At 40.0% G+C, this 21,869-nt stretch overlaps 1 protein-coding gene and 1 pseudogene across 11 annotated transcripts in view; both read left to right on the forward strand.

Moving 5' to 3' along the window:
* LOC112928495 (uncharacterized) overlaps positions 1–21,869 on the forward strand; it is a 125,034-nt gene that overhangs the window by 76,344 nt on the left and 26,821 nt on the right. For 3 of the 11 annotated variants that reach the window (XM_072753807.1, XM_026010267.2, XM_026010265.2), the window contains one exon: positions 2,538–5,878. In XM_072753807.1, coding sequence (XP_072609908.1) covers positions 2,538–3,895 — 1,358 coding nt within the window. In that variant the 3' untranslated portion in view covers positions 3,896–5,878. Of the gene's footprint in view, positions 1–2,537; positions 19,720–21,869 lie in introns of those variants that run through there. The other 8 variants (XM_026010263.2, XM_026010264.2, XM_026010268.2 and 5 more) reach the window with 7 other exon arrangements.
* LOC112928541 (ATP synthase F(0) complex subunit C1, mitochondrial pseudogene) lies at positions 7,360–7,949 on the forward strand (annotated as a pseudogene).

Below are 21,869 nucleotides of genomic sequence, written 5' to 3' on the forward strand. Positions count from 1 at the left end.
TTATTCATGAGACACAGAGAGAGAGAGAGAGAGAGAGAGAGGCAGAGACAGGCAGAGGGAGAAGCAAGCTCCATGCAGGGAGCCTGACGTGGGACTCGATACAGGGACCCCAGAATCACGCCCTGGGCTAGAGGTACGCGCTGAACCGCTGAGCCACCCAGGGGTTCCATTATAAGTTATTTAATATAGACTTCTAAAATTTCAAGTGGATTTACTTTTGGATTTTAAATTTTATTATGTCTAGCTTTAGTAGAAAATGTCTGTGATTTTAACCTTTTTTATGCAGACCATATAATTTAATTCATAACATCCTCCTTTTTCTCTCATACATAACTCATTTAGCACTTAAATATTTCTCTGGCTATTTCTCCTTCTGGTTTACCATCTTCTCTCGAAATCTAACATGAGCTTTGTTAGCAATTCTTCACACTCAAGTGACGGCAAGACCCTTTGTCCCTATTAGTGAATTCCTTGCATATCTGTCTTTTTTCTCTTTTTTTGTTGCTAAGGATTTCATTAAAAAATCAGTAAAGTATAAACATGTTTTCCTGTGTGGAAAATCACTGGCACATATTTCTGGAAATACAAGAATGGCTCTAAAGGAATGGAAAGGAGACCTGAGCAAGGGGATGAGAGAACAAAACCAGTTGAGCATTTATAAAATGGATGAGTAATAGAATGAGCTTAGACAGAGGGATTAATGAATAAAACTCTTCAGTACTTTTATTGTGACATTGAGACAAAAGGTAACTCATGGCTATGTGATGATAGATAAGGGGTTTAAGCAATGAAAGGATAAATAAGAGTATACAATCACCATTTTCCATTTCTATATTTAGATGGACTAGCTTGGAAGAATAAAGGGAATATTTAATCATTGTTGTAAGATGGGAGAGATTAGAGACAGAAATATATTCCAAATAAGTATTAACCATGGGAATTAGTGAAACCTATTAAGTGCTATGGATGTATTTTTTAATAGAGAGTAAAATAGAGATTGCTACTCCCATTGAAGAGATTTAAGAGTGGGATGCCTGCATGGTTCAGCGGTTGAGCATCTGCCTTTGGCTCAGCTTGTGATCCTGGAGTCCCAGGATCAAGTCCCACATTGGGCTTCGTGCATGGAGCCTGCTTTTCCCTCTGCTTATGTCTCTGCCCCTCTCTTTCTGTGTTTCTCATGAATAAATAAATCTTAAAAAAAAAAAGGTTTAAGAGTAAGAAAAGGAGCAACAATTGGAAAAAATTATAAATATGTAATTTCAGCACAGATGTTGATACCTAATACATGTATAAGAACAGAGATTTATATACTGACAGTAGAATCAGCCTTAAAGGAAGTGACTTTTGACCTAAGACCCCAGGATGAGAAGTAGCCACAGTGCAAAAAACCCAAGGAGAAGATTTGTGGGAGATAGAGCAGACTGAGATGATGTGTTATAGGTAAGTTGAGGCCTTTTAACCACAGCAAGTTTTATTTTAGTTTAAGAATAAAGAGAAATTGTTGAAAAAAGTTAAGTATGATTTCTTAACCTTTCCATTCCATCAGAGTTGTGTGAAGAACATTAAATATAGGACTGGTCAGGACTATAGAATCTGATCCAGGTGTTTTATTTATTTATTTTTATTTTTTTAAAGATTTTATTTATTCATTCATGAGAAACCAAGGCAAAGACACAGGCAGAGGGAAAAGCAGGTGCCCCATGGGACATGGGACTCAATCCTGGGACTCCGGATCATGCCCGAGCTGAAGGCAGACCTCAACTCCTGAGCCACCCAGGCATCCCTGATCCAGGTGTTTTAGGTGGCATCTAAACCTCAATATTTAGGGGCACATGCATGGCTCATTCAGTTGAGTGTCCAACTCTTGGTTTCAGCTCAGGTCATGATCTCAAGGTTGTGGGATTGAGCCCTGGGTCAGGCTCTGTGCTCAGTGGGGAGTCTTCTTGGGAATCTCTCTCTCCCTCTACTACCCCTGCTGCATATGCATGGGTGTGCTCTTTCAAATAAATAAACCTTAAAAAAATAATCATCATATTTATAATATGATTTTAATCATATTAATGATTTAATAATCATCAATATTTATCCCTATGATTCTACTTCACATCTCAATTTGAGATCCACTGATTTTATATGTTTATTAATCACCAGTCTCACTTTTTTCTTTTTAAAGATTTTATTTATTTTTTCATGAGAGACACAGAGAGAGAGAGGGGGGCAGAGACACAGGCAGAGGGAGAAGCAGGCTCCATAGAGGGAGCCCGACGTGGGACTTGATTCTGGATCTCCAGGATCATGCCCTGGGCTGAATGCAGGCGCTAAACCGCTGAGCCACCCGGGCTGCCCACCAGTCTCACTTTCTTAACATCAATTTTCATTTTTCCTGGTGTTACCTTATGCTTTTTTTTTTCAAGTTGTATAACTATATTTTTAAAATTTCATTGAGCATTACTTCAGTTGTCTTTTATTTCTACTGTAGAAATTTCACTTCTTTTTAAAAAAGGAAACCATGTGTTTGCTCTCTTATTTTCTTTCAGATTTAGAGAACAGATATGAGACCAAGAAGTTACCTTCAGAGAATGACGTTTATGAAATAAACTTACCCCAATGGAAGATAATGGAAAGGATTAAAAACCATGGCCTTAAGGGCCTAATTTTAAAAAGTGATTGGGAGTCCAAAAGAAAATTTGAAGGGCAGGAGGGATATTTCAGTCAAATGAAAATTGCATCTCAAAAAGTGTCTTCTTACCAAACACGCACATCTCCGACTCCACATCAGAGAATTCATTTTGTGGAGAAACCCTATGAATGTAAAGAATGTGGGAAATCCTTTAGAGTACGCCAACAGCTTACTTTTCATCATAGAATTCATACTGGTGAAAAACCCTATGAATGTAAGGAATGCGGAATGGCCTTTAGACAGACTGCACACCTTACTCGACATCAGAGACTTCATTCTGGTGAAAAACTCTATGAATGTAAGGAATGTGGAGAATCTTTCATATGTGGCCCAGACCTCAGAGTACATCAGAAAATTCATATTGGTGAGAAGCCCTATGAATGTAAAGAATGTGGGAAGGCCTTCAGAGTACGTGGACAACTTACTCTTCATCAGAGAATTCATACTGGTGAGAAACCCTATGTATGTACAGAATGTGGAAAGGCCTTTAGACAGTATGCACACCTTACCCGACATCAGAAGCTTAATATTGCCGACAAGCTCTATGAATGTAAAGAATGTGGGAAGGCCTTTTTGTGTGGCTCTGGCCTTAGAGTACATCACAAACTTCATACTGGTGAGAAGCCCTATGAATGTAAGGAATGTGGGAAAGCCTTTAGAGTGAGACAACAATTAACACTCCACCAGAGAATTCATACTGGAGAGAAACCCTATGAATGTAAGGAATGTGGAAAGACCTTTAGTCGTGGTTATCATCTTATTCTTCATCACAGAATTCATACTGGTGAGAAACCTTACGAATGTAAGGAATGTTGGAAGGCCTTTAGTCGTTACTCACAACTGATTTCACACCAAAGTATTCATATTGGAGTTAAACCCTATGACTGCAAGGAATGTGGGAAGGCTTTTAGATTACTCTCCCAACTTACACAACATCAGAGTATTCATATTGGTGAGAAACCCTATAAATGTAAGGAATGTGGGAAGGCCTTTAGATTGCGCCAAAAACTTACTCTACATCAGAGTATTCATACTGGTGAAAAACCTTTTGAATGTAAGGAATGTAGGAAGGCTTTTAGACTTAATTCATCCCTTATTCAACATCTGAGGATTCATTCTGGTGAGAAACCCTATGAATGTAAGGAATGTAAGAAAGCCTTTAGGCAACATTCACACCTTACCCATCATCTGAAAATTCATAATGTAAAAATATAGTTTTTCAATCCTGTGTTGTAGAGCAGTCTATGAATATAGTAATTAATCCCTATTGCTTCCTTTATATAAGCAACTGACTTGGCATGAGAGGTTTTATATCATTAAAAGAATGTTAATGTATTCCACCATCACTTAAACCTGATAAACTTCACATTTATTCTAAAAACTAATCCTATCAATGTAAAAAATGTGAGAGACACTTATCATCTCTGTCCTGTCACTTTCCCACTTGTATTATGTTGACAAGATGCTTTACTGCTATGTGCTATAATTTTTTCATTTGTAAAATGGTAATATAATACTGTGGCAGAATAAAGATTGCTGTAAATTCTTTGACATTTCTCCCCCACCATCAAGAGCTGGAATCTGCATCCCTTCCCCTTGAGACTGAGCAGACTGTGACCACTTTGATTAGTAGAAGTATTGCTATGCCAGTTTCAGGACTCAGGCTTTACTGGTAGATTTTACTTCATCTCTTGGGATGCTCTCTTAAGCTTAGCCCCTGAATTATGTTAAAAAGTCTGGCTGCTGTGCTGGGGAGACCACATGGAGAAGCCCTAAGACTACAAAGAAAGGAAGCGCACCCTTCTGAGCCCAGACTTCCACACATGCCTACCAAGACACCAGACATTTGAGTGAAGTAGTGTTGAATCCTCCAGACTAGCCAGCAGCTGAATGCCATTGAATGACTTGAGTTGATGCCATATAAAACAGATGAATCTACCAACTGAGCCCCTGCCCAAATTTCTGACCCATATGATCATGTATAACAAAACAATTGTTTTAAGCCACTAAATTTTGTTTTATTATTATCATTAATATTACTCCTTTGAAAACTCATATGTAAGACTATGAGTCCAATGAATATAGAAATGCCTTCCACCAACATTCATCCTTATTGAACTTTAGGCAACTTACTCTTTTTAAAATAGTGGAAGTAAATTCTTTTTCAATTTGTTCATTGAAAAACAGGTATTCTACAGTCTACATTCTCTAGCCCCAGTCTAAATTTAATTTAAAATTGGGACGTCTCTGTAGCTCAGCAGTTGAGCATCTGCCTTTGGTCCAGGGCGTGATCTGGGGTCCCAGGATTGAGTCCCACATCAGGCTCCCTGCACGGAGCCTTCTCTCTCTGTCCATGTCTCTGCCTCTGTCTCTCATGAATAAATTAAAATCTTTTAAAAAAATAGTAAATTTAATTTAAAATTAACTAAGTAATGTAAAAAACTATTTGGAAATTAAAAATCACTTGTCTTATAATTCCTGCATTGATTCTTTAAAATACATTCTAGCTTTTTTTATGCACAGATAATCCTGTCTTTGGCCAGTGAGAATCCCCTCAGATTGGTTCTTGTGTCTTTTTGTCATGACTACTACTATAGCCTTTGATAGCTTCCTTTTTTCCTGACCAAATGCAGTGGTCAGGTATGAAGCATACCAGGGCTCTTACTGGTAAATAAAGGGGAAAAGTGGAGCATTTATTTTGTCCTTCCTTTATTACCTGTATTTTAAAACAACCAAAAGTTGAAGAAAAGTTCTTTATTATTAGAGAAGCCTAGTTAATAAATGTCAAAGGAATAACAATTTTGAAAAATCACTTTTTAATTTATGAAATAATCTTGGTGGTGATATTGATGAATCCAAAGATCATTAGATGAAAAAGATTCATAGGAAGCTTTTAATGGAACGGAGTGACAGAAACCGGTAACATACATTCACATCTCAAATAGTCAGCCAGGCTATTTGCATCTTGGTATTATGCAATGGCTAAATCACATTTGTTAAGTGTTCTTGCCCCAAATGTTGATCTAGACTTTTAAATTAGTCTCTAAATCTAATTACCAGGTTACAGGAAACTTGGGAAATAAAAGAATGATTAATGATACAAGGAAGCAAACAACCAATGTGCAAAATTTCACAGAATAAATGTCTTGTTTCTTAATATATATTAAGACAAAATAAAAACAATGTTGCAAATTAAAAGAGACTTAAGACAATTATATGAGGGATCCCTGGGTGGCGCAGCGGTTTGGCGCCTGCCTTTGGCCCAGGGCGCGATCCTGGAGACCCGGGATCGAATCCCACGTCGGGCTCCCGGTACATGGAGCCTGCTTTTCCCTCTGCCTGTGTCTCTGCCTCTCTCTCTATCTCTCTGTGACTATCATAAATAAATAAAAATTAAACAAAAAAAAAGACAATTATATGATCTCATGGAATTTAAAAAACAGGATCACAAGAGAAGAGAGGGAAAAATAAAACAAGATAAAATCAGAGTGGGTGACAAACCATAAAAGACTTAATCATAGGAAACAGTGTTGCTGGAGGCGACAAGAGCATGGGGATGGGGTAACTAGGTGATGGACATTAAGGAGGGCATGTGATATAATGAGCACTGGGTATTATATAAGACTGATGAATCACTGAACTCTACCTCTGAAACTAATACACTATATGTTAATTAGTTGAAGTTAAATTTTAGAAAAGTAAATTGCATTACCAAGTTTTACACTAAAGAAATACATAAAAGAGACTTAAGAGATCTAAATGCAGTGTGTGGAGTGTGTTGGGATCCCTGTGTTAAAATGTACCCAGGATTTGTTCTAATCGAGTATGGTAGGACATGCAGACATGGAAATGATCGTCATGAAGGAAGAAGTTTATACTGAAAGATCTCAAAAATTAGGCACAGCATGCCTGCAGAGCCGCTTGGGAAAGTACCCAGTTGTTAGGAGGCAGAAGTTGGGAGAGGGCAGAGTATAGCACAGAGCCTTTACTGAAGGTTCTCCCCTCCAAGGAATGGGTGACACTGGATAAGTACACTGAGAAAGTTTGGGATTGGATAGTTTTAACAATTATGGCAGGCTGAGTTATTGAGGTGATCCCTAGTATTTTGATACTTGGCCCTGGGGTGATTTGGACAGGAGGAATATTGGCTTGGTTTGTGAGAGTTTGATAAAGGAAACAGTTGGGGCTTTGGTTAGCTGGTTTGTAAATCAAAGGCATGGTATCAGAAGAGTTGTTTGGGGCACCTCAGTGGCTCAATTAGTTAAACATCTGGCTCTTAATTTCAGCTCAGGTCATGATCTCAGGATTGTGAGATCCAACCCTGTGTCTGGCTCTGCACTGGGTATGTAGCGTGCTTAAGATTCTCTGTCTCCCTCTCCCCCTACACCTCCTCACTGCTCCTCAACCCTCTCCTCTCTCTTAAAAAAAAAAGAAAGGGAAAAAAAAGGTTGTTGGCTATTTCTAGGAATTTGCTACCCCTGGGAAGGATAGCCTGTCTAGGATCAAGTCCCCAAATGCCAGAGCATAAGCTTACAGAAAATAAGAAGATATAGTCAATACCATCCTGATTTGGATAGCTGAAAAAAAAAATTTTAGATCGTTGTGAAAACAGTGTGGATTATATTAAGCAATTGTTCATTTTTTTAGGCATGATGATGGCATGGGTGTGGGGGTATGCTAAGTACATAGGGTTTGAGTCACTTTGAGCCAGGCAAAGGCTGTGGTCGGATTAGGGGCCGCAGGGCTGTGGGAGTGCAGACTGAGAAAATGCAGACCACTGGGGCATTACTCATTCCTCCGGCTCTGATCCTCTGCTGTACCAGGGATCTAATCAGGCCTTTGCCTCCTTCTTGAGTAGGCCAGAGATCCCACCTAAACAGCCATCCTAAAGCAGCTCCGCACTCCATGTGGCCCGACGGGAGTTCCAGACCAGTGTTGTCTTCTGGGACATTGACACAGCAGCCAAGTTTATTGGCACTGGGGCTGCCACAGTTGGTGTGGCTGGTTCAGGGGCTGGTATTGGGGACAGTGTTTGGCAGCTTGATCATTGGCTATGCCAGGAACCCATCTCTCGAGCAGCAGCTCTTCTATGCCATTCTGAACTTTGCCCTGTCTGAGGCCTTTGGGCTCCTCTGTTTGATGGTTGCCTTCCTCATCCTCTTTGCCATGTGAGGTTCAGTGAGGGTCACCTACCCGTCCCTGCTGCTTGGACTTCAGGCCATGCCTGGTGCTGGAGTGTGTTAAGCTTTACCATTAAACACAATGTTTCTCTTTAAAAAAAAAAAAAGTACATAGGGTTTACTGTGCTATCCCTACTATTTCTGCACATATTTGAAAATTTCTATAATAAGCTTTTCTTAAATAGAAAATTAAATCTAGGGACATATGAGTGGCTCAGTGGTTGGGCATCTGCTGCCTTCAGCTCAGGGCATGCTCCAGGGTCCTGGGATTGAATCCTGCATTGGCTCCCCACAGGTAGCCTGCTTCTTCCTCTTGCCTATGTCTCTGCCTCTTTCTCATGAATAAATTTTTTAAATCTTTAAAAAAATGAAATCTGAAAATTTAGACCACTCGGTGATGATAATTTGATGCCTACAAATGAAAATTTGTGGGAGGGATGCCTGGGTGGCTCCGTAGTTAAGCATCTGCCTTTGCCTCAGGTCCTGATCCTGGAGACCCAGGATCAAGTCCCATATCGGGCTCCCTGCATGGAGCCTGCTTCTCTCTCTGCCTGTCTCTGCCTCTCTCTCTCTCTGTCTCTCATGAATAAATAAGTAAAATCTTAAAAAAAAAAAAAAAAGAAAAATTTGTGGGAAATCACCAAAGGTCTACTTGTTAGGAAATTAATAACCTTAATGCATTTAGGAAACTTGGATTGAGGAACTAGTGTTTGTCTTATATACCACTCTGTCCCCACCCAGAGTGCCTTTTGTATAACAGGCAGTTGGTTTTTTCTTTTTTTTAATTCATTTTTTATTAATTTATTTAAAAATAAAATCAGGGATCCCTGGGTGGCGCAGCGGTTTGGCGCCTGCCTTTGGCCCAGGGTGCGATCCTGGAGACCCAGGATCGAGTCCCACGTCGGGCTCCCGGTGCTTGGGGCCTGCTTCTCCCTCTGCCTGTGTCTCTGCCTCTCTCTCTCTCTCTCTCTCTGTGACTATCATAAATTAAAAAAAAAAAAAGAAATCAGTAGTTTTGCAGGAAATAAAAAGTTTTAAAGAATAGATAGCCTCAGGGCACCTGGTAGCTCAGTGGTTGGTCTGCCTTTGGCTCAGGTCATGATCCCCGGGGGTCCTGGGATTGAGTTCCTCATGTCTCTGCTTCCCTGTATCTCTCATGAATAAATAAATTAAATCTTAAAAAAAAAAAAGGATATCCTCTAACAAAATTCTGCTACATCATTCTATAAGCCAAATATCTCATATCTCAACAATATAAATAAATGAGGATAGCCCCTAGAAAGCAAAACCTAGACCAGTATCACTTACGATAAACACAAGCATTCCAAATAAAGTTCAGTAAATCGTTCAGTCTATTAAAATAATTATAAAACATAAAACAATTTAACAGGAATATCCAGGGACCTGACATGTTGTGATTTAATTAGGTATCCAGATTTTAGTTTGAGCAATGTAACCATATTGGAAAAAATGGCATTATACACTTCAATATCTCTTAAGTTGTTTCTTTTATTTTCATTTATCTTAGCCTCATCAGCTTTTAAAAAGGAATGAACAACAGATATGAAAAGTTGGCATTTGACACAAAAATTAGTACCTTCCACAAAATAAGATGATTATTACAAACCTCTGTAATCTTATTATAGTCCTACATTAAGACTTTCTTAAAAAAATATTTTATTTATTCATGAAAGACACAGAGCGAGAGGCAGAGATGCAGGCAGAGAGAAGCAGGCTCTATGCAGGGAGCCCGACGTGGGACTCGATTCTGGGTCTCCAGGATCAGGCCCCGGCCAAAGGTGGTGCTAAACCACTGAGCCACCCGGGCTGCCCTGTTTTTTGTTTTTTTGTTTTGATTTGTTTTTCTTTTAAATTTTATTTATTCATGAGAGACACAGAGAGAAGGCAAAGACAGCCAGAGGAAGAAGCAGGCTCCAGTCAGGAAGCCCCATGTGGGACTTGATCCCAGGACTCTGGGATCAGGCCCTGAACCAAAGGTAGACCTCAACCACTGAGCCACCCAGGCGTCCCCTACATTAAAACTTGTACTTCCAAGTCCACTTTGCTCAGATTGGGCAGACGTTATTGAATAATTATTCATCTAGAATAACAAGACCCACTCATGATTTCAAATTGTTTTTAATTTGAAAAGAGTACATGCAATGTTAGAGAAAAATGCAACACAAAAAATGTATTTTAAGAAGTATAATAAAATTAGTTTTCACTAATAGGTCAATATGTTTCTCCTGCCTTGTATGATTTTCATGTTAACAGAGGTCTTCTGGAGACAGTACATTAACTTAAAATTTCTGAAAGTATGTTCCACAAAACATTAGTATTTTAAGATTTTTTTTTTTTTTACTTTTTAAGCAATCCACACCCAACGTTGGCCTTGAACTCACAACCTGGGCTCAAGAGGCACATGTTCTACCAACTTAGCCAGCCAGGCACCCCAAAACACTAGTACTTTAATGATAAGGGAAGAAAATAATTTTGTGGTAAAGCAAGCATGGGAGTTCTGTATACTATATTTCTCGAGGGAAAAAATTCACATGAAGTACCTAACAAAAGACTATCAAAAAAAGTTTAACTCAGTGTATCTCAGGGTATCTCAGACATACATAGAATTCTACATAGAATTCCCATTCCAAATACCTATGGCAGATGTGATTCTAGTTTGGCAGATATTTGCCATAACCAGAGGAGTGGCTTCAAGGATGGAAATGTCAGCATTACGACAGGTGTATGGTTATCTGTATGGCAAGGAAAGCAATTCAAATTATGTTATCCAGTCAGCTGCTTGCGTTTTTTGAATTTTAAGTGGCACTTTTCTTTCTTTTTTTTTTTTAAGATTTTATTTATTTATTCATAGAGACACATAGAGGGAGAGAGGCAGAGACACAGGCAGAGGGAGAAGCAGACTCCATGCAGAGAGCCTGACGTGGGACTCGATCCAGGGTCTCCAGGATCACGCCCTGGGCTGCAGGCGGCGCTAAACCGCTGCGCCACCGGGGCTGCCCTAAGTGATACTTTTCATTAGAAAAAAAAAAAAAAAAAAAAAAACCCTAACCATATTATTTTTTTTTTAATATTTTACTTATTTATTCATGAGAGACACAGAGAGAGAGAGAGAGAGAGAGGCAGAGACACAGGCAAAGGGAGAAGCAGGCTCCATGCAGGGAGCCAGATGTGGGACACGATCCCAGGTCTCCAGGATCACGCCCTGGGCTGAAGGCGGTGCTAAACCGCTGAGCCACCTGGGCTGCCCTCTAACCATATTCTTTATTTTATTTTATTTTTTAATTTTTTAAAATATTTTATTTATTTATAGAGACACAGAGAGAAAGAGAAAGGCAGAGACACAGGCAGAAGGAGAAGCAGGCTCCATGCAGAGAGCCTGACGTGGGACTCGATCCAGGGTCTGCAGGATCACGCCCTGGGCTGCAGGCGGCGCTAAACCGCTGCGCCACCGGGGCTTCCCTGACCATATTCTTTATATAAATATACCATATGTATTTAGGCCTCTGAATGATCAATATTTAAATTATATATAATTTCGTGCTGAAAAATATTGAATATCTGTGTTTCTTGCTATCCATAAACAAAAGTTTCTCTGAAGCATTTATCAAAAAGTGAGATTGCTCAGTCACAGATTATATTCATTTTCAACCTCATTGAAATTGCAGTGGAGAACATCACTGTTGTGCCAACTTACAAGTCCTCCAACCAATGAAGTATTATTTCCTTATATTTCCACTTTGGAATGTGCTTTATAGTGAGTTGAGCATATTTACATATCTGTTTATTGCTGAACACCATAATTTACTAATTCATGTCTTTTGCCTATGTTCCTTTTTTATTAAAATATTTCATATGAGAATTGTGGAATTCTAGATATTAATCCTTTATCATCAGCTGCATATGGATATAATTTTGGCTTTTTCTGAATATTTATAGTGATCATTTTATTAATCTTAGAAAGAATCTCCAGAATAAGATTTTGGATTAGTGGTGATAGCAGGCATTTAGTTGTTTTCACCTATTTAATGGAAGCCACTTAGTGTAATGTTTGTTCTAGATTTGAGGTAAACAGATTTTATTATAGCTCAATTGTTTCCTTCAATCCCTAACTTCTTTTTTTTTAAAGATTTTTAAAAATTATTTATTTCACAAAAAGAGAGAGAGAGAGAGCGAACAAGCACAAGCATGGGGAGCTGAGGCAGAGGGAGAGGAAGAAGCAGGCTTGCTGCTGAGCAGGGAGCCTGATGTGGGGTTCAATCCCAGGACCCTGGGATCATGACCTGAGCCAAAGCAGATACCTAACTGACTGAGCCACCCAGGTGACCCCCTAATTAACTTTTTTATTAGAAATGCCTGCAAAATATTATCAGATGCTATTTTGTCACACTGATATAATGTTTTTCTCCTTCGATTTTTAGTGTAATAAAATTGTCCTTTGGTCATTAAGGCAGTATGGTATTAGTATAAGAATGGACAAATAGACCAATGGAACAAAAAACATCCTTGAAATAGACCTACATATATGTGGTTATCTAATTTATGACAAAGGTTCCTTGCAATATGGTTGCAATATAGCAGTCTTTTCAATAAATACCACTGGGTCAGTCGCATTTCCATAATGATAAAAAATTAACCTTGGCCCTTACCCCACACCACACACATATAAATTTCAGGTGCTTTGGTGATCTAATTGTAAAAGGTTAAAGCAAAGGCTTTAGAGGAAAACAGTGTGCCATGGAGTGCTCTCTAGCCTTTGCCAATATGCTAGTGAATATTGAAGACAAGATCTCCAATCTCCAGGAAAATCTGGGGAACCGACAACCACTATGTACCTAACTAAGAAAACTTCATTTCTGACAAGGGCCATGAAGAGAAAAAATATTGGGAAGGAGAATTACCAGAGAGGGACAATTCAGTTGGTCATTTCATTTGAAGTATGTAGAGTATCCATAGTGGTAGCAGTACAGGTTTTATGCAAGAATAGCCAGGTTAGGGATGCCTGCGTGGCTCAGTGGTTAAGCATCTGCCTTTGGCTGAGGACGTGATCCTGGAGTCCTGGGTTTGAGTCCTACATCAGGCTTCCTGCATGGAGCCTGCTTCTCCCTCTTCCTGTGTCTCTGCCTTTCTCTCTCTGTGTCTCTCATGAATAAATAAATAAAATCTTAAAAAAAACAAAAAAAAAAAGAATAGCCAGGTTAACACTGAAAAGCTACAAAGGGGTCCTAGTCCTACCAGATAAAAATACTAAAAAATCCCTATAATCAAAATGATGCAGAACTCATGCCTGAACAGACCAGTGGAATAGAACAGAAAGTCTACAAATAGACCCCAAAATATAGGAAATTTTAGTCCACGAAGGGATGGGGAGGTGACACTTCTCTAGTATATATTTCTGTATACTGGAGGGAGCCTGCTTCTCCTTCTGCCTATGTCTCTGCCTCTCTCTCTCTGTGTCTCTTGTGAATAAATAAAGAAAAATAAAAATAAAATTAAAATTAAAATAAAAAGCTCTACATCCAATATAGGGCTTGAACTTGTCACCCCAAGATTAAGAATCACATGTTCTACCAACTGAGCCAGCCAGACGCCCTTCACCTAAGCAACTTTTGAAAGACAATATGACCATATTCCCTCAAGCTAAAAGCAAAACAAACAAAAAACCCTGTAAACAAATTAGCTAGTAGGACTGATTATACAGTGATACAGATCAGCAATTCTGAAACTACTACTTCATATATTCTAGAATCAAGCAAAAAAGTATATCGTGGGAGTAAGCTAATATAATGTGAGCAAACTTTATTACTGCTGGAGAAGGACGTTGCAATAGGGAGAGGAGGCTAGAATGAACTCTGTGATGCTGGGTTGCAATTGGAGCTATTACTATAAAGTCATATTTTTGGCTTAAGTAACCTTTACACCCAATATGGGGCTCAAACTCGCCACCCCAAGATCAAGAGTGGGATGCTCTATCAGCTTAGCCAACCAGGCACCCCCATGATATTTTTAAGTAGATAAATATAGAAATACACATAGGTGTGTGTGCGTGTGTGTGTGTTTTCTAGCAAAAGACAAGGAAGAAATGGCATCCCATTACCAATAAGAATATCTAGCACCCGGATCCAAGGAACCCCAGTAGAGAAAATACAAGATGGGTTTGGAACATTTTTTGGGTTAGAAAGTAGAGAAGTGCTCAAAAAGTGATTAAAACATGTCAAAAGGGGCAGCCCCGGTGGCTCAGAGGTTTAGCGCCACCTTCAGCCCGGGGTGTGATCCTGGAGACGCGGGATCGAGTCCCAGAGTCCCACGTCGAGCTCCCTGCGTGGAGCCTTCTTCCCCCTCTGCCTGTGTCTCTGCCTCTCTCTCTCTCTGTGTCTGTCATGAATAAATAAATAAAATCTTTTAAAAAAAATAAAAAATAAAATAAAATATGCCAAAAGATCACACTGTCAGTCTGAAGGAGTTCCCACTGGCCGAATATGGGACAATCTGAGTATTAAATATGTCATGATAGTATCAGTTTAAGTAAAACCATTTAATAACCCAGTGATTCAAATAAGACTCCATGAAACATGCTTTATAGTAGAATGCCAACTTAGTAATGTGGGAGGAATGGTGGAATTAAAAAAATCACCATCTGGCAGCCCGGGTGGCGCAGCGGTTTAGCGCCGCCTACAGCCTGGCGCGTGACCCTGGAGTCCCCGGATCGAGTCCCACATCGGGCTCCCTGCATGGAGCCTGCTTCTCCCTCTGCCTGTCTCTGCCTCTCTCTCTCTCTCTCTCTCTCTCTGAATAAATAAATAAATCTTTAAAAAAAATGACCATCAACAATCATAGGAATAATTGATCTGGTAAGAATCATCAACAGATGCTGAAACTAGGAGGTAAAAGTTCGATGAGAAACATGTTGATATTATCTTAAACCATCGCTCCATAAATATTATTAATTTCACAAAGGAAAAATAGTAATATGACAGTGAAGAAACCTAGCAGACACAACCGTATCCAGCTGATCACAATTTTGACCCATAATCTGTATGGGATAAAATGACCTCCTGTACCTCAGTTTTGTTAAAAAAAAAAATTCAACTGAGTAAGTATCAAATTGGCCTAATTCAACAATTCACTGGGCAGCATGCCATCTAGCAATAGATAGGAACTCCAATGAGCTATGGCTTTTCTATGGGAAAGGAAAGGTTTTGGGGCACTTGAGTGGCTCAGTGGCTGAACGTCTGCCTTTGGCTCAGGTCATGATCCAGGGGTCCTGGGATCAAGTCCTCTTTGTACTTCAGATCAAAAAAAATAAAGGTATTTATGAAACAAGACTCATACTAGAGATGTAGAACGAGATTGACAGAATGTGGGAGAACAAAAACTATGACCAAAACCACCAAAATTCAACAATAGAAAATCTTTTAATCAGTTGGAGAAAAACCATACATAAAATATTGGGGAACAAAAATATGAATAATGCTGACTTAATTAGAAACAATAGTAGCCAAAAGACAATAGAATAACATCTTTAAAGAACTAAAGAAAAGTAGTGGTGCCTGGGTGGCTTAGTTGGTTAAGTGTGCCTTGGGCTCAGGTGGAGATCTCAGGCTGCTGGAATCCAGCCCCGCATTCAGTTCCCTGCTCAGAAGGGGAGTCTGCTTCCCCCTCTGCCCCTCCCTCTGCTCGAGCTCTCTCTTGCTCACTCAAAAAAAGAAATAAAAATCTTTTTTGGGGGGGATCCCTGGGTGGCCTGCTTCTTCCTCCGCCTCTCTCTCTCTCTCTGTGACTATCATAAATAAATAAAAATTAAAAAAAAATCTTTTTTTTTAAAATGAACTAAAGAAAAGTATGTCAATTCAGAATTCTATCGCCAGAGAAAAATATGCTTTTAAAATGAAGATGAAAAAAAGATAATTTCAGACAAACGAAAATTTGGATTACAACTAGCAGAACTGCAGTTTAGAAAATGGTAAAGGTTGGGCTCCTGCGAGGCTCAGTTGGTTAAGCGTCTGCCTTTGACTCAGGTCATGCCTGATCCCAGAGTTCTGGGATTGAGCCCCATGTGGGGCTCCCTACTCAGTGGGGAGTCTGCCTCTCCCTCTCACTCTGCTTTTCCCCTGGCTTGCTCTCTCTCAATAAATAAAATCTTTGAAAGAAAATGGTAAAGGAAATTCTTCAGCTTGAAGATAATTGACTTTAGATGAAAATACAGTCCCAACAGGATGGAAGGAAAAACATCAGATATGGTCAACATATGGGTAAATATAAAATATGTTTTCTTCTTTAAATTTTATTAATATACATACTGTTTAAAGTAAAATAATGCAACACTATATAGTGGGTTTATAATATATGTAGCTGAAATATGTATGACAATAGTATGACAAAATAAGTGTAAGTATTTCAGTGAAAACCCAAAGACTCATACTGGATAAAAAATTTGAAACCCAGATTACATGATATCTATCATAAACATATTTTAAATATAAAACCACAGGTAGATTCAAGGGGGAAAAAATGGAAAAAGATATATCAGCCAATCAGTAAGCGTAAGAAGACTAGAGCAACTATACTAATACGAGATAAAATAGAGGTTAAGACAAGACATAGAGAAATGTTTCATAATAGAAGGGTCAATTAATTGGGATGACACACAATCATAAATGTGTATATACTAGATAATATAGCTTCAAAAATACATGAAGCAAAAACTAAACCAATGAAAGGGAGAAATAGACAAACCCAGAATTGTAGTTTTCATGTATCTCCTACTTCATATATATTCTCCTATTTGCAAAATTAGAATAAGATTGGCATTGACATTTTCTAATTATTTCTAAAGCTTTATATTCTTTTTTTAAGTTTTATATTCTTGAGAGGAGAACAAATTCTTCCATCTATTAACCACGGTATCAAAATATTTGAGATGGGGAGGATGCTGCAGTGGTGGATAAGTCTTGGTGGGCTTATCCCATTCCTTTCCTGAATGAACCCAATACATGACAAATTCAATGATTACTCACTAAAGACTTCTGAAGATATTTTTTAAAAAGATTTTATTTATTCATTCATGAAAGACACAGAGAGAGAAAGGCAGAGACGTAGGCAGAGGGAGAAGCAGGCTCCATGCAGGGAGCCCGATGTGGGCCTCGATCCTGGGACCCGGGGATCACGCCCTGAGCCAGGGGCAGGTGCTCAACCCCTGAGCCACCCAGGCGTCCCTTTTGAAGATATTTTTAAAAGATTTTATTTATTTATTCATGAGACACACAGAGAGGCAGAGACATAGGCAGAGGGAAAAGCAGGCTCCCCATGGGGAGCCTGATGCAGGACTCGAGCCCAGGACCCCAGTATCAAGACCTGAGCCACCCAGATGCCCCTGAGGATACTCTTCCTAATGTTCACTTTTCAATCTTCATGAGGAAAACAAAAACAGTGTAAGTATATATACTTAACAGAACTTGAAAATACATGAAGCAAAACCTGATGGAACTAAAGGGAAAACAGCAATAGGCACACTTCTCTCATACCTCTAATTACTAGATTTTTAAAAATCAGTAAGGATAAAGGACATCTGAATGACAATTCATTAGTCCTCCCTGATCATCAGAGGACACATTTCAAGACCCTCAGAGGTTGCCTGGAAGGGTAGATAGTACTTAACCCTGTATATACTGTTTTTTTTCCTATACATACATAATAAAGTTTAATTTATAAATTAGGCACAGATGTTAAGAGAAATAATGAAATATAACAATATACTGTATATTGCGAAAGTTTGCAATATAACAAAAGTTATGTGAATGTGTTCTCTTTCTCAAAATATCTTGTTGTGCTGTACTCATCCTTCTTCTTGTGATGTGAGCTGATAAAATGCCTAATAATGTGAGGAAGGGAGGTGAATGATGTACACATTGTGACACAGCCTTAGGCTACTATTTACCATCTATCTCCCCAAAGGAGGAATGTCTGTTTGGGGATGACAGGTGGGGGCTAGTAACTGAAACTGAGAAAAGAGAAATGGCCCATAAGGTGTGTGTGGCGGGCGACTTTTATCCATCACTGTAACCTAACACTAATTCATAGAACCATCTGTTCACAGCTGCAAGAAGGAGAAAAAAACTGAGAGGAGGAAAGGAAGGAGGGGGCTCGAGCAAGCACGAGCGACCTTTATCTGTCATCTGATCCCCGATCGGCTATGGTTTGAGGATTTTTTATTGAATACTTGACGTATATCCACAGCCTACGTGGGCATGTATACTGAGCACCTGCTGTGCGCCTAGGACGTAGATTATGTCCCTGCCGGTGTCAAGACTTCTTTCTTAGTCATAGCAGGGCTTCTTCAGCGACAAACACGAAGCCAACCTCCCGGAATGCGCTTCCTTCATTCCTGGGCAGCCTTCAAGCCCCTCTCCCGGTAGCCCAACCTCAAAACCCAAGGGCCTCCCAGCCGTCTCCCCCATCACCGGCTAGCACGTGCGCTTGCGCACTCCGCCCGGCAATTTTGGGCGGGGCCGGTCCCTCCCTACCGAAGACTACATTTCCCACAGGCCTCTGCTCCTAGTTTCCTTCCGGCTTTCTTGCTGGTGTCGGCTAGGAGAGGTGAGTTGGTCGCGTGCATTGAGGAAATGGGCGCGGGGGCGGCGCGGGGGCGGCGCGGGCCTATGTGTGAACCGGGTAGCACCGACTGTGGATTTTGTGACGCTGACTGGGCATTGGGTGCCCCGAGGCGTCCTTTCCCTTTCCGCTTCAGGGCTGCACCAGTTCCTCGGCCCAGAATGGCTCCGAGTTGTATGTATGAACCCCAGGGTGAAGGCCCCCAACAAAAAGACGCAGGCTTGAGACCGGCAGCTCTGCGAACCACAGCGTCATCAGGGCTCCGTTGTAAGGAAACTGCCGCGACGTGGGAGACAGATTCCAGACCTGGCCTTTGTACTCGGCCTTTCTCTGATACTGGGAAGGCTGAGCTTTACCCCGGACTCCCTCTTAGTTGCCTCGGGTTATGTGCGTGGTGGACGGTGCGAGCAAGTGTGATAGCGGGGGTGTGTTCTGAGTTAGCCAGGCCGGGCTGAGCTCCCAGAAGGGCTCAGCGCTTCAGGATTCCCGTCTCTTTCCCCCCAATCCTGCTGATCTTTAGGAAGGAGAGAGAATGGAGGAGATAACCATTCGTATGTCTATTTGTATTTTCTCCCGTGAAATGTAACTTTTATTATTCTGGACATGGAAGCATTTGCATCTCCTGGGAAAATGAAAATCAGTGCGGACTGAAAATAGAAAAAGCAGCCCTTGCATTAATCACGCTGGGAGAGAAGACAGAGATATATAGCCCGCTGCAAAATTAATAGAGAGTGTTTCATGCAGCAATTGTAAAATGCTGTAATAACTCCCTCTTTGAGAGGTAACCGCTGTTTTACCAGTGATGCTCCAGACTCGCTTTGCCATTTTTTGTTTTCTTACTGGAGATACCCAGTTGCTAAATGACCCTCCTTTCAAGATAACATTTAATCTCCAATTAATCCCTGCCTCTCCTAGTCTCACCTCGAAAACCGCAACCCTTCCAGAATTGTTCTGCTTCCCATACATCTTCAGTCCTTCAGTTGGAACCCAGCCTTTCACAAAAGAGCTTTTCTTCTCCTCCTGCATTGCATTCCAACCCTTCCTGTGGAATTTCCTCCCTCTCTCGAGTCAATAAATCTGATTTTGTTGGCCTATTACAGGCTTGTTCAGGTGGTCTTTAGCTGGTTAGACTTTAACATGGGAAATACCCTATCCATAGGCCTGGCACTTTGCTCTTCTTTCCCAGTGAATGATAGGGGTAATGGATGAGGTTACCTCCTGACCTCTCAGGTGGGTATTCACATAAAACATTTTGCAATCATTGAATTCCTTCTGTGAACTTTCTGATCATTTAGATGGCTTGCAAGGAAACTTCCTGAAGGGAGACCAACTGGGGAGCTTTATTTTAGGATTTGATTTGTTGAGAAGGTTATAGTTTAGTTGGAATCATAAGCTAGGTGTCTTAAATCTTCACCACTGCCCTGAATTCAAAAGTAGGCAAAGGTAGGAGATAGTTTGATTGGTGACGGGGTTTTCTGCTTTTGAGGCTCTTAAGGAGTTGTAATGTGACAAGGTTTTTAAAGGAAAGGTCTATTAACAAGGAAGGGAAAGGAAGATATTAGTAGAAATTTGAGAAATGGTTTGAAATTTATGACAGCATGAGTTGTCAGGCCATATGTTTATGTGTTTGGTTTTTTAAAAGATTTTATTTATTTATTCATGAGAGACAGAGAGAGAGGCAGGCTCCATGCAGGGAGCCCGATGTGGGACTAGATCCCATGACCCTGGGATCACGCCCTGAGCTGAAGGCAGATGCTCAACTGCTGAGCCATCCAGGCATCCTGATGTTTATGTGGTCTTATGAGAGGCAGTTTATGGAGCTAAATTACCAGTGTTCTAGTCCTAAAATGGCCACTTAGAGCTGGGCAAAATTGGGGTAATTTCTTTCATCTCTTTGTGTCACAGTTCCTTCATCTGTGAGAGGATAGTGTTAGAACCTGCTGTAGAGGATTGCTATGAATAGATGAATCAATAAAGTCCTCAGGTAATGCTTGATACATAATTAGTGCTCAATAGATTTTCAACACTATTATGTTGTAATTCCTTTTTTTTCTCATCACTTAGATCCAGTAATTTGAGGATTTTCCCACATTTGCTTCATTCATCCATGAACCCCCTTTTGTAAATTGTTAATCAGGAGGAATTGCTTATCAATGTGAAGTTTGGAATTTTTTTGCTAGCATTATAAGAGAGAGCAAGGCTGAGAAGCTCAAATATTTTGTGGAAGAAGAAAAGAGCAGAAGAGAATTTTCTTTAATAATTACAGGGAAGAGAGACGCCTGGGTGCTCAGTGGTTGAGCATCTGCCTTTGGCTCAGGTGGTGATCCTGGGGTCCTGGGATCTAGTCCACATCGGGCTCCCTGTAGGGAGCCTGCTTCTCCCGCTGCCTAATATCTCTGCCTCTCTGTGTCTCACATGAATAAATAAATAAAATCTTTTAAAAAATAATAATTATGGGGAAAAGTGTATGTAGTAGTCTTCATCTTCAGTGATACAGCTGGCTTTCATTTAATGTTTGTTACCTTAAGTGCTTTATTATATATGATGTCTTATTTAATCCTTATAACAACTTTTTAAGATAGAATCTATAATTATCACCATTTTTTTACGGGAGGTGACTAAGGCTGAAAAGTTAAGTAACATGTCCAAGATCAGAACTGAGATTTGTATCCTGGAAGTATCATACCAAAGCTTGTATTAGTAATTAGGTATAACAGTATACCAAGTCTCATCATTATGGGTACTTAAAAAAAAAAAAATGCTTCCTGCCTTATTCAGTAACCTATTAGGATAGAAAAGATATTAATGTGATGAGAGCAAGCACTACCAACTTGTGTCCAGATTATACTGAAGCTATGGGGTCTGGAGGTAATGGATTTCATAGGTCAGACTTATATCTCACAAGTTTTTTGTGTGGGTGTGGTTTTTAAATTTTATTTTAATTCCAGTATCATTAATAATGTCTCACAGTTTTTATTTTAATGATGTTTTATGTGAAGTCAGATTAGTAGAACAGAGAGATCCAATAGGCCTTGGAGACTTCATAGGCATCTTAGCCCAAAGGATTGGCTCAGAAATAAAATAAATTTATTTCTCAGGAAGATGTGAAAGGAAGCAGCCAAGAGACTGCTGTCATTACTTAAAGGACATCAGTCAGGGTTTTTTTTTTTTTTTTTTTTTTTAAGACTATTTATTCTTGAGAGAGAGAGAGAGAGACATAAGTAGGTCCCTTGCAGGGAGCCTGATTGTGGGGGGGATGATGACACTTACCCAGAACCACGGGATCACATCCTGAACCAAAGGCAGACGCTCAACTGCTGAGCCACCCAGGCATCCCCAGTCAGGCATTTTTTACGATTCGTTTCTAGATAGTACTCCAG

The sequence above is a fragment of the Vulpes vulpes genome, chromosome 1 (assembly GCF_048418805.1).
Source record: "Vulpes vulpes isolate BD-2025 chromosome 1, VulVul3, whole genome shotgun sequence".
In the NCBI taxonomy this organism is placed as follows: domain Eukaryota; kingdom Metazoa; phylum Chordata; class Mammalia; order Carnivora; family Canidae; genus Vulpes; species Vulpes vulpes.